We start from the raw sequence: 13,859 nt of genomic DNA, 5'->3' as shown, positions 1-13,859 counted from the left end.
GCTTTACAACAAAGCAATTACATAGACATAGAATGAGCATAACATAAGATGGAAAATAAAATCCACTGAATAATAATAAAAATAAAGTTAAGAAATAGAGTACATAGAATGCATAACATCAAGTAAAATACAACAAAATACAAGTGTAGCAGTGCATAAGTGCGAAGCAAAGTGTAAAAAAAAAAAAAAAAAAGAGTTTAAGGCCTGTATCAGGAAAGTCATAGCTAGTTAAAGGCTAAAGTGAAGAGAAGTTTTTAGCTTTCTTTTAAAAATATTTAGCGAGCTGGCTTCCCTGATATCTATAGGCAGTGTGTTAGACACACTACAGCTAACTAAAGCTAGACACCAAAACAAAAACAAAATCATCAGATGACAAAATTCACTGAAAATGAAGTTGAGACTCACTTTCTAGACTCGGACAGTAGGATGTTACGTTGAGATTTTACACCGAAATGAGCTTTACTAATCATTACTAGTACTGAAACTACTAGTAACAGTAAAAAAACCAGGAAAAATACTGATACTAACACGGAAGGAATGGAAAAAAATCCTTTTGCTTCTTTCCTTAGCTCTTTTTTTCTAATTTATTTTCCTTGCACATCTCTTTCGTGATGATTCTAAGGCAAGAGCAATATTGTCTGGGAGCTGAAGCTCTGACCCTAACACTCATTACCATTGGTTGCTTATAATGTTTGTGATGATAGAATTGAAGGCTATTCTACTGCTGCATTCAGTGCTGCAGTCTGGATGAAAGTGTCAGAAATGGAAAAAAAAAATGTAAATGTGTCCATATTCCTCGAACATCACCCTGGGTGATATGCTTTCCATAAAGTGGTCTATATACAGTATATTGCTAATGGAGCAGCTCTGAGAAAGTATTGCTTGATGGCATCACAGATGTCGGTCTTTGCTCCTTTTATTGCTCCTCTTATTTTCACAAGTCAAGATTAAACTGTCCAAGATGATAGGAAAAGCAGATGTGAATTCTGTATTTGGGTGGATTTTTCCTCCATGGAAAGGCACCTTTAGGTCCTTTAGAGATTTCACCAGCCAGTGGAGATAGCGTATTGGGGTCAAAGGGGATCTTACCATTTCACCTACATCTCTCTAGCTTGCTTTATCCTTATTAAATCTGTTTTTTTCCCTCCCTCTCCGCTCTTCCACTGTTGGAGCTCTGGGTAACCTCGGTTCCCTGTCCTTTTGTTGCTTCGTCTGCTTTGATACCCTCCCAGTAGTCTACTTCTCTTCCTCTTTTTATTCCCCCCCCCTCTCTGCTCGTGCTCCAGTCGGGGCCGTGCCTGCTCTTCAGGAAACGATCCAAGGAGAACGGTTCCCTGTAAGAGGATGTCACCCTCACGCCTCTCTGAGGCCGCATGCTCGCAAACTGATCAAGCAAGGAAATGATGTCTTCATGACTTGTAAGGCGTCCAACAGCTCAGTCCCCAGTAGGCAATGTCACGGTCGACCCCCCCCCTCCCCCCTCCGCTTAAAAATTCAGAAGATTTTTTTAGAACAAAAGTCATATTAAAGGATCTGAGCTTCATAAGCTGTGCATACAGCTTATGAAAGAAGGCACCATGCCCTTGGCAGCGCTGACGAATTTCAATTCCACGTCCCGTTTACACACAGCCCCTGTGTGTACATTAGAATTTGTTGTCAGGCTCTGTCAAAACAATTGGCAAGCAGTCTTAGTAATGAAGCCTGCCTTTCTCATCAAGCCCAGCGCCGCGTTCGAGACGTCGCTACCCGGCTTCTCACTCCGGGCTGAGTCGACGGAGAGAGAGAGGGAGGGCGAGAGAGGTTTTTTAATCTTCTCCAGTCTCTGACCTTAATAACACAGTGCCACTCCTGGGCCGGCGGTCCATTCCAAAGCGAGGTCGAGCATATAATGTGGCATGATTAATAAATCTACAGCACCGGTATAAAGACTGGGCCACATCGAAATGAGCGGAGAGCCGTGGAAGGAGATAATGGACGTCTACAGCGATAGACTGGAGTCCCCAATCCTCTCAAGGCACAGAATGAGACAAGGCATGATTTATTAAGTTGTCCTGTGTTTCTGAGACACAGATGCCACATGTGATAGCACGCGTGTGTGTGTGTGTGTAGTGGGCGGGGGACGGGACAGATTGAGATAGCTGTACTGAGGGGAGGAGATAGGAGGTGCGACTGTTGTGTCACCTCCAGAAGCCAAAGACTCCCTGACCTTAGCATGACAGATAAAAATAGCCATGTGATCGTGTCCCAAGCAATTTCAATCCAACGCTTTGATTTGTTGGAATCTTGCTGAAACATACAGACTTACAGGTTTTTGCTAGCAAGCCAAAGCAAAAATTTTATTGTGTGCAGATCACCTCAAATAATGATGATCTTGTTGTTAGGTATTTTAGTTGTGTGTGTATATATCTAAGTTGGCAGTATTGTACCTGCATTTTCATTGATATTTCATTTAGAGAACTCACTGTCTTATCTTTATTTCTATTTACTATTTTTCAATTTTTTTACTATTGACTATAAGCTAATGAGGCTGGCATTGGCTTAGAACAGCAAAATTAGCTGACAACAGCAGAGAGTAACTTGTACTTGATGATTGCTGTTTTTTTCTTTGCCTCTCTATTCAGTCTGTGTCAGCACAGACAAATCACGACCAGAAGGACCACTGATTGTGTGGCGCAATGAATTTTGGTCGTTGTAGCTCACAATCACGCTTTCAGTGCTTGACAGCATTGATTTTTTTTGTTTTTTTGTAAACTACATCAAAGAAACTGGCTATAAATTTAGCTGGATGGCTGCCCATATATAGTCGACATATATGAAACCCTGCAATTGAGTATTCTGTTTTGGAAACGAAGATGGCATGTACAAATATTAACACAAAAAATATTTTACTAAATTATACTAAACTAGTATCAGAAGTGGTGTCAATATAGGAGACAAAAGCCCAGTGACTGCCCGCCCCTCCAGCCCCCACAGAAAAGATGATGAATCATGCAAAGGAACAGGCTGTGTATGTCTGTCTTGGTTACTCTGCAGCGTCGGCAGCACTGAACAGACTCTCTGTCCTGCACCACAAGCTACTGGTCGTCATCCTGCTCCACAGTCCCAGATGTAGTCCTTTACAACGGCTGCTAACTGACAAGCGGACAGACCCCCACCAACTCAGCAGGGAGTAACAGTTGAGTGAGAAATAGAGGCCAGTGGAGCACAAAATGAACACGGGGGCGGGGGGTGCAAGACGGGAAGCTTTAACATGATGTGGCTGGAATGTGATTATTCCTGAACCTAGCTGCAGAAGTCTCTTTGTATTGGGTTTATTTTAAGAGGCATGACTCAAGTCCAGTTCTTTTTATGAGACTGGATGCAATGATGGGTGCACACCATAGACTAAAAAAAAAAAAAGGGTTAGGGTCAAATATGGGTGTGACCCATTTATATCCATTATATCCCGTTAATGACACGATTATTTGGAAAATTTATTGACTTAATATTTTAAGAAGAGTATAAGAAGTTAGGAGTTGCACAGAGTTGGGCTGGGTTTGTAGTCTTTTTGGAGCCGGCCTCTAGCGGACGTTAGGGGAACTGCCGCCTGCTGCCAGTTCCTTATTGGCTCCAGAATTCACCTGAGTTTTTGGCCGCTTGGTGCAGACAGTCTGGTGGGGGTTTTGAGTTCTGTATGTGGTGCTTTTGGTAAGAGAGAAGTTCAGACCCCGGTGTGTTTTGAGTTTTCTGACATTTCAACCCTCCCTGCTTCCAAGGGCTGCGGAGCGTTATTTCCAGGACAAATGTTTCCCAGCGGGGTGGAAACACCTCTGAGGCAGTCATTTACCACTACACAGGATCTCGTGTAACTATCCCTTGTGTTTTTTGGGTCAGCGCCTATGCAGACACATGACTTGTGTCTGCATAGGCGTCTGTATGTCTTTGAGGAAAGGGGCGGGAGGGTGAGAGTGGGTCTGTCATTGGGATTTTCAAGTGACCATGTTGTATCACAGATGTTTAGTTGAAATAGGCCCACAACACGTCCAGAAGGCTTAGACCATTTGACAGACACTAACACACTGAAACCACTGCAAAAGAGATCCATATTAACAAGTAATTTAGTCTAGTACTGAATCTTATAGCAATCAAATAAATGGGGTGAGGTAATTTCACTCATTTTTAAAGCATTGCCTAATATTTTCTTGAGTCGATTGTCATTTTCTTGATACTAGCGAAGTTGTCTATCTTTATATAGCCTTGTTTCAAGATATTGACACTTGTTCGGAAACAAGTCAAATTATCTCACAAAATGTTTCACATCAAATTGTAAGATTGAAAATGAGAGTAAACTCTTGGTATCAACCTGAAATCCAACCTTTGTAGCTTTGTCTAGAAGTTTATAAATATGTGTGTGAGGAGAACTTGACTTATGATAACGGTTTGGGAGCCTGTAATCAGGCAATTATGGTAATGAAACTCTCTTTAAATGAGAACGTTTGCCACGATGCTTGGTCTTTAGATTAGCTGCATCTTGCTGTGCACATGTGCTATTTTTGGTGTTTTCTCCACTCAATGTGATATATGAACCGTCCCTGTGCTGTCATCACCTCTGTGGAATTCGTCAGATTCTCATGTTAACACTTGGATAGCAAGCGAATGTTGCCTGTATCTCCAAGTGCTGAAAGGAAAATATGCATCATAAAAGAGAAGTCACATATTTGTAGGATGCCAGGTAAGACAAGGTAGATAATCTTATCAGCCACAGCCAAAATTTACCAGCATTTGGTTGGTGGTAATTTCCCACCCTGCATTCTTGGCAAAGTTTGATACAGATTTTGCATGCATGAATGCTAGGGAAAAAAGCTGTAAAAGTGTACAAAGTAACCACACCAGTAAACCACAACCAGTAAGTTTACAGGAATTTGAAGACATTTCCAGCTTCATATCCTGAAAATTAGAACCATAGTTCTCTGTTCTTTGGCTTTACATGAATGCAAATATTGATTTTTAGGAACAGCATGTCTGACGTGATCCGACTGTATTTTATCGTTGATTTTAACTTGAACTGTTTCCATGCCATTGATACCAGAATCCTTTCCTGTGCCATCGCCTTTGAGTTAGACTTGGCTAAGAGAGTGAAGAATGTGTGGATCTCTTGGCAGTTCTCAACCAAAGCCTGCCAAAACCGCCCTCTCCCTTTTCAAAAGTGCCATAAATAAAAATAAGATAAAAAGATACGATGCAACACGGCAACTTGTGTGTCGGGAGACATTGATTGGCAGATGTGCTTTGTGCATGGAGATGGAGCTGATGTAGAGACAGGCGGTGTCTTGAACACCCAACACATCCAGTGACAAGGTGTCCTGGCAAACTGATCCCATATAGAGGCAATCCTATGTAGAACAATGGCCAAAAAAGTAGTTGGCTTAATTTAAGGTCATCAGGGTGGCATAGTGAGCAGAGAGGCCCAGCATCATTCCCCCATGACAGCAAGCATCTGCCCTGCTGAAGTGTCCTTTGGCAAAGCACTGAAGCCCTACCAGTTCCAGGGACACTATCCTGTAGCTCTGTGGAGGAGTGAAAGTAGGGCTGGGCGATATGGACAAAATCAAATATCACGATATTTTTGACCAAATACCTCGATATCGATATTGCGACAATATTGTAGGGATGACTATCGGTGCTTTCACAAAATAGAGATTTTTGATAAATAATCATCAGTAATGTGGATATAATGACTAAGTGGGTAAAGGCAAATAATAGAACAGCTAGAACAGTCTGGTAAGTTCAGAAAATGACATCACTTTACTGTAATGCAGCCTTTAAAACCAGGAAAAGACAACACTTATGCCATATCACGATATTACCATATCCAAAATCTAAGACGATATCTAGTCTCATATCACAATATCGATATAATATCGATATATTGCCCAGCCCTAAGTGAAAGATTAATATCCTCTTCGGTGATTTGATGATGGTGATGACAAAAAAATGTTGGGTGTGCCTGGCAAGTTTGTCTACGCTGCGCCTTTTGCAGATAACCAAACGTCATTGTAGAGTTTCTATTCGGTTCTAAAAAAATCAAGTAAATACTGTAAAATACTGAACGTGGCTGGTGAATTTTGAAATGAGCCAGCCACTTTGGCCAGTGGACAAAAAATTGTTTGTTTCCTTCCCTATTGGCTCCCAAGTGGTAGCTGTCAGAATCAATCAGTGAATTTTGTGGCTTAATGTCCAATTAGTATTCCAAGGTCCTTTAAATGAGCAGTTTGTCAACATTGTCAAGTACCCCGCACCATCGCACTTGTCCTTGGCATATGGGCCAATCAAAATTTGATGAAGCATCCAATCAACATGGATCAAAAGGAGCCAGCCAACGCTTAAGTGTCCATGTCACGGCGTGTGTTAATTTGATTTATAATCCTGTGTGTGTGCACGGAGTGCGTCATGGAAAGCCGCGAGGCCAAGAACACAATGAAACTCCTGGCCCTCGTCTTTATTAGCTTGGCTGCCTGCCGGCTACAGGGAGAGAGAGCTGGAGGAGGATCTGGACTCTCATCCCCACATGGCAGTCTAGAGAGGCAGACGGGCAGACAGGCTGGCAGGTAGGCAGACAGGCAGACAGACAGGCTGGCATGTAGGTTGGTTGGTTGGTAGGAAAGTAGGAATTAGAGATGGGAGGATATAAGAGTTTATCTTTTATCGCGATAAAAATACTCAAGATAATTTTATCTTGGTGAATTTCCATTATCGGGATAATCGTGAATATCCTCACATGAGCGTGAATATCCTCACGAGTGTCTTGAAAAAGCTGTCTAGCTCACTTACGTACAGTCCTATTGATTTCCTGATTTTATTTGAATTGCCATTTGCCACAAAGGGGAGCCGCATCTTTTCAGTCAATCGTCAGCATGGCTGAAGGCTTGGCTTGCCCATTGTATCCCCCACAAAAAAAAGTTCAATCAGATGTGTGGAAATACTATGGATTCAAAACTAAGGAACGACAGAGAGCTGGGTGTTGGCGAGAGTCTGAATCTGTCCTTGTTTGTTTTTCACTAAAAAGGATGTTCACAAAAAAACATAATTTGTCCTATGATGCAATAAAAGTATTTGTTTCTTAACAAAAGGTAAGGTAAAGTGATTCCAGTATGTTTTAGTGCCATTTTAAGAGTTTTAAGCATATTTTGATGATTCTCGGGATAATATCGTGAATCGCAATTATTTTGGCCAGGATAATCGTGACATGAAATTTTCATATCGTCCCATGCCTGGTAGAAATACAAGCTGGCAGGTAGGTAGACAGTCACCGAGCTACTTCCTGGTACATGGATGTACAGCGCACCAGCCGCGAGTTGGTTGATGCTTGTTTGACCGTTACCGTACTACCTGGTGTACGAGCGCACACTGTATGTCTCTTCTACGGGGCTCCGAGGGCTCTGTGCCGCCTAAACCCTGCACACCGTAATTCCTCTAAAGAAATGCACATTGCAAAAAGCATTACACATGAACGAGCAAACCTGAGCACTTAATAAATAGAAACAATCCATGAAAATGAAAACGACACTCCCCAACCTTAGTCCCTCAATGAGAACAAGGAAAGACTCCCCCGTGATATGAGACTAGATATCGTCTTAGATTTTGGATATGGTGATATGGCATAAGTGTTGTCTTTTCCTGGTTTTAAAGGCTGCATTACAGTAAAGTGATGTCATTTTCTGAACTTACCAGACTGTTCTAGCTGTTCTATTATTTGCCTTTACCCACTTAGTCATTATATCCACATTACTGATGATTATTTATCAAAAATCTCATTGTGTAAATATTTTGTGAAAGCACCGATAGTCATCCCATTCAATATTGTCGCAATATCGATATTGAGGTATTTGGTCAAAAATATTGTGATATTTGATTTTGTCCATATCGCCCAGCCCCAGCACCAACTCGGTCACCACTGTCATTGTCGTCATCATAAGAACGATAAGAAAGACAGACAGAAATAGTCAGGAACAGAAAAGGCAGGTAGACAGGCAGGAATAGACAGACAGGCAGGGAGACAGGCAGGAATAGACAGACAGGCAGGGAGACAGGCAGGAGTAGACAGACAGGCAGGTAGACAGGCAGGGAGACAGGCAGGAATAGACAGACAGGCAGGTAGACAGGCAGGGAGACAGGCAGGAATAGACAGACAGGCAGGGAGACAGGCAGGGAGACAGGCAGGAATAGACAGACAGGCAGGGAGACAGGCAGGGAGACAGGCAGGAATAGACAGACAGGCAGGGAGACAGGCAGGAATAGACAGACAGGCAGGTAGACAGGCAGGAATAGACAGACAGGCAGGGAGACAGGCAGGGAGACAGGCAGGAATAGACAGACAGGCAGGGAGACAGGCAGGGAGACAGGCAGGCAGGTAGACAGGCAGGAATAGACAGACAGGCAGGGAGACAGGCAGGAGTAGACAGACAGGCAGGTAGACAGGCAGGAATAGACAGACAGGCAGGTAGACAGGCAGGAATAGACAGACAGGCAGGGAGACAGGCAGGAATAGACAGACAGGCAGGGAGACAGGCAGGGAGACAGGCAGGAATAGACAGACAGGCAGGGAGACAGGCAGGGAGACAGGCAGGCAGGTAGACAGGCAGGAATAGACAGACAGGCAGGGAGACAGGCAGGAGTAGACAGACAGGCAGGTAGACAGGCAGGAATAGACAGACAGGCAGGTAGACAGGCAGGAATAGACAGACAGGCAGGTAGACGGACAGATAGGAAAGGTACCAGGCAGGCAGACAGACAGACCAATAGACAGAAAGAAATCAACAGATCCAGACAGAACCAGACAGAAAGACTGACACAAGCACATAGACAGGAAATGTACTTTTCTGAGTTTGTCATTGCCTTTACTCTCGAGTGAGGGCTCTGGAAAAAAAAAAAAAACAGGTTTGAAGTTGAAAGAGAACAGCAGCGCTTCGGTAAAAGCTGGCACTTTTTCTCTCCCCGGCCGTGTCATCTTCTCCGTTTGCCCCGGAGCGCCTCTTCTCAGCATCAGCCTCCATGTCAGGGCTCATCTCACAATCTCTTGCTCTTTTTATCTTCTTCCCCCTCCTCGAGCCCATCTCTCGCAGCCTCCCTTCAAAGGTCATGTGAAGAATACCAGCCTTATGTTTTTTTTTTTTTTTTTCCCCTTCTATCTGCTAGACAAATATCTACAGATGCAAGGAGGGGGAAAAGAAAAGATGGCGCTAAAGGGAAATGCTTCAAATGCATCTTCAGCTGATGTTTAACGTCGTCTTGTGCAGAGTAGTGCCTTTTATAATCATATACACAGCCAATTGTCTGTGTGTGTGAGTGTGTGTTGAGGGTAGGGCTGGGCGATATTGACAAAATCAAATATCACCATATTTTTGACCAAATACCTCAATATCGATATTGCGACAATATTGTAGGGATCGGTGCTTTCACAAAATATTTACACAATGAGATTTTTGATAAATAATCATCAGTAATGTGGATATAATGACTAAGTGGGTAAAGGCAAATAATAGAACAGCTAGAACAGTCTGGTAAGTTCAGAAAATGACATCACTTTACTGTAATGCAGCCTTTAAAACCAGGAAAAGACACTTATGCCATATCACGATATTACCATATCCAAAATCTAAGACGATATCTAGTCTCATATCACGATATCGATATAATATCGATATATTGCCCAGCCCTAGTTGAGGGACCTGCTGTCCAGTGACGGGGGAACAGACAGGCTTGTGTTAACGTCAGACTGATAGTAACAACGCTCTGGCCAGCATCATCTTCCAGATTAAAGGCTTGGGGGTCACGGCCCGCTTTCAGCCCCGCCAAACCGCCAGTGATGCTGGGGGAAAACAAGCATTGGCTCATAGTACTGTCCCATGAATAAAACAAAGGATCAAGGATTTTTGGTTTTTGGGGTTTCATTCTTTCTTTCGGGGGATGCGATCCTGGTATGTTTTTGTGAGTGTTGCTGTTTTCTTGCTTTTCTATCCTCTATTCTCTGGCTGTCACCTTCTTCATGCAAGTCTTGCACACAGCCTCGTCCAGATTTGCCGGCTCTCCCTCGTCATTCGGTCGGAACCCTAACGCTGCCAAACTGCAACAGTCGCGTTCTTTTTAGGGACCGACTCGCTTGCGCTCGCCATCGTTTTTTTTTTCTAATCCTTCCTTCTGAGGAGAAAATGTCACATGACGTGTGATTGTGATCGCTTCTAAATAGTTAGTCTTTTTTGACAGGTTATTTATTTGACAAATTACATTGTTTACAAAAAAGTTCTGTCGTCACTTTCATAGCATCTTCAACCACACAGACAGTGGTGCTGGACAAACACTCTCAAGGCGTTTATTATATGCAGTACTGTGCAAAAGTCTTAGGCATATGTCAAAGATATCCATAAAGCAAAGATGCTTTCAAAACTAATGAAATGAAAAGTTTCTGAATATCAAAAATGTACTATAAACAGCCTTCTACTGGCACACTAATGCAGAAAACAAATAAACATCTAAGACTTAAAATCTAGGGTGGCTAAGACTTTTGCACAGTACTGTATATGCGCACATTGCACAGCAGAATTTTTTTTTATGACGGTAATGAAACGGACACCGTTGCTATTTTCAAATACCCTGGGATACCGTATTACTGTATTACCGCCCAACCCTATATGCCAATCACATGCCTGATTCTTGTAAGCGGGGGGTGAACAATGTTGGTGTGATGGATTTTTTTTTTTTATGTTGTCTGTCTATTCACTTTGTCTTCATGCTTCGTCTGAATGTTATTAATAGAGCTGGCTGGTATAGGGAGGCAGGGGCTCGCTAACGTAGTACCCCCTACTACGTTAACGTACTATTAAATTACAAAAACGAGATCTCCACGTTTTACAAGCACTTACTGTTGGAACTATTTTGTCCTAATAAAGTAAAGCGGCGTTGACCGAACTACAGCCAATAATCACTGTACAGTGACAGTGTGACTGTGAGGGAGAATGCCCTGCCGTGTGTGTCAAGATGACAGCTTGAGAAGCGCCCGTTGTGGGGTTCTGAGCCCTCGACGTTGTCTGTCAGATGATATTTGTGATATTTGTTCATTTTCTCTATTGATTTTGGCCACAGTCTTTGGATAGTGTGCACAGATTAAGTCCCATCTGTGATAGTCAGCATTTCAATTATTTGCTTTGAGTGAAGTCCTTGAAAATGCAAAAGTATTTGAAAGTCCTTGAATTTCATTTTTTAATGTCTGTATGAACCCTGCTATCGTTATTTGGGCTCAGGTGATGCGAAGTACTGGAGGCAAGAAGCGTCTCCTTTCACAAGAAATGAATTTGATGAATGTTGAAAATATGGATGAATTGAAGGATTACAAAAATGAAGGAAGCAAGCAAAGCAAAATAAAGGTGTTTTATCGGGCTTGGAAATTACCAATAGCCAAGTGCCTACTCCACCAGGAGTGCTTCTCGATTCTGGCTGAAATGATTGTTGTGATTATCTGGCAGGATATTGTGATCACGATGAGACAGACTCAAGTATTAGTCTTCATGAGTTGGGAAGTGAAAGTATTTCATTGCATTTTTGCCATGTTGTAGTTGAGATTCAAGAATCACATGTAACTTTGAATCTTTAGATTTAAAATCATGTCTTAAATCTTTTAAGATCCAATCACTTATCCTTGAATCTAAAGAGTGCATACTGTAATCTAAGCTGTGCACATTGCGAAAAGCAGTCTTATAGAGATGCTGCCAGGCATCTAAAAACTTAGTTGGCTGGTGAATTTTGGGATATACTAGCCACTTTATATCCACCTCATTTTCTGGCTGAGCCAAAAGGACACTTACATGTTCTTCTTCTAATGAGCTGTTTTGTTGTGTTTCAGATGATGAAGCATGCGTGGGACAGCTACAGACAGTACGGCTGGGGCCACAACGAGCTGAAGCCCCTCGCCAAGAAAGGACATTCCACCAATATCTTCGGTAAGCCGGACAAACCCCTTCCTCCCTGCCCGCTGCTGGCTGTGCCCACTGGCAGTTTGTTCACATGGTTGTAAATCGCATACGGATGCACGCACGAATGCACACACACACATTTAAGAGAACTTGCCGCATTTGCCAATTTTCTCGTATTTAGAATTTTCTCTTAGGTACGAACAAAATGTACGAGTGGTCCAGACCTGTCGTACGAGTCACGCACAATCAACCTGCTGTTCTCCAAAGCAAAAAAAAAAACCTTTGTTGTTGACTAATGGATTGTATCTCTGTCACTTTGAAGAAATGTTGAGTGAATATATAAATGACACTGTAAAGTAATGTATAATCATTTTTTCAAAAGAAGGTAGTGCGTAATTTATTTTACCAGAGCCGCATAAAATCTCAGAAGTATCCATGTGGGTTACATAGTAGCCTGTAAGTGCACTCAATACAAAGACAAAACAAAAAACACTAATAATTGCCAGGTTATTTGACAAACACTCAGACGAGACAAAGGCAAGGTTAGATTGTATTGGGGGAAATACATTATAGAGGAAGCTAAATCTGATTTGTAGGCTATTTTACTCCAGTTGATAACTTTAATGTGGGTAAGTGCAAGTGAATCTAAATTTAGGTCTTACCAGGTTGAGGTGCAAGTCGCTGTCCAGGGCGACATCCCCTGCTGAACACCTGACACTGCTATATCACCAGTTATGGCAGATAGCCTATAGGCCTATTCTTTCATCTGTCTGTGTAACGGAGAATTCCTCCTGGCCCCATCCTGTTGCAGTCATGGTTCGCCTTGCTTTTTGCATCTAATTTCATGTCAAGCCATTGCTTTTTTTATTTCTGTGACGTGCCCTAACGACAAATCACTATAGTGCTATAATACTCCGATAGGGAATTAGAGTGTCTGTGATACTCAATAGTGGGTTTATAGTGACCTTATCATGGTATTTTTGTCTTATGTAGTATCACTATAATATTCCTATAGGGAATTATAGCTTTGTTGTAATATTTATTTAGTGTTAATCTAAAATGTATACTATAGTTGTTTATCGCAAGGGAGTTATTTTTCCCCATTCCTTGGCTTCAGCAGGGCCTTTGATTCCACTATTGAATTATATTAAATATTATATGCTTTGGTTGGACTTATTTCTAATAGTAGGACTTCAGTCTCAGAGCTGGTAGACTTCTCCTTAGTCTTCCTGTCAGTTTTATGAATGAAGCTTCCCGACATATGGGCCGGACGCCTAACCTTATATGGCATTATCGGGGCGTCAATTATGCAAATTCACAATTCTCATGAACGCGCATTCATTTAGAACAGGTGGAATTCATCATGTTTACGCAGGTCATTTACGACACTTTTCTGAAGATACGAGCGTTTGGTGAATCTGACGTGGCACACTCGTAGGCTACGAGTCCACCTCACGAAAAAAGTACGAGAAATTTAAGATAAGAATACAAAAATGTTCTTGCATGAGGCCCGATGTCTTTCTCTCAGTATATCCCTTGGACAGGGTTAGGTGGTAACTCCTCCATCAGGGTGGGAAGAGGGACAGGGAAGAGTGAGGCCCGTCTACGAGAGCACAGAAGCAGGAGGCCACCAAAGCCCCGAGCAAAGAACACACTCTATTGAAATGCCAGATAACAGCAAATTAGAAAATGTATTGGAAATGTTGCTAATACTTCACTAATGGTCCTCATCCAATGAGCACCTCATCCCTCATGCACATTAATACTGTTAGCGCTTAATGAAAATGAAAATGTGCCTAATACATAATTGGCAGCTCTAATAATTACAAGCCACAGGTTAATACACTACCAGTCAAAGGTTTGCTTTTTTTTCTGTTACTATTTTTCACATTTTAGAATAATACTAGAGACATC

General features: G+C 42.2%; 1 protein-coding gene across 1 annotated transcript in view; it reads left to right on the top strand.

The window, feature by feature from the left end:
* The window catches only part of LOC139650023 (mannosyl-oligosaccharide 1,2-alpha-mannosidase IB-like), a 151,093-nt gene that overhangs the window by 56,283 nt on the left and 80,951 nt on the right, over positions 1 to 13,859 (top strand). The window contains exon 5 of the mRNA XM_071526554.1: positions 11,876 to 11,972. Coding sequence (XP_071382655.1) covers positions 11,876 to 11,972 — 97 coding nt within the window. The remainder of the gene's footprint in view (positions 1 to 11,875; positions 11,973 to 13,859) is intronic.

The sequence above is a fragment of the Centroberyx affinis genome, unplaced genomic scaffold (assembly GCF_046629955.1).
Source record: "Centroberyx affinis isolate AG114_WGS23_722 - 3 ecotype Tasmania unplaced genomic scaffold, CSIRO-AGI_Caff_v1 ptg001429l_1, whole genome shotgun sequence".
NCBI classification, from domain to species: Eukaryota; Metazoa; Chordata; class Actinopteri; order Beryciformes; family Berycidae; genus Centroberyx; species Centroberyx affinis.
This window is presented reverse-complemented; position numbering and strand designations above follow the sequence as displayed.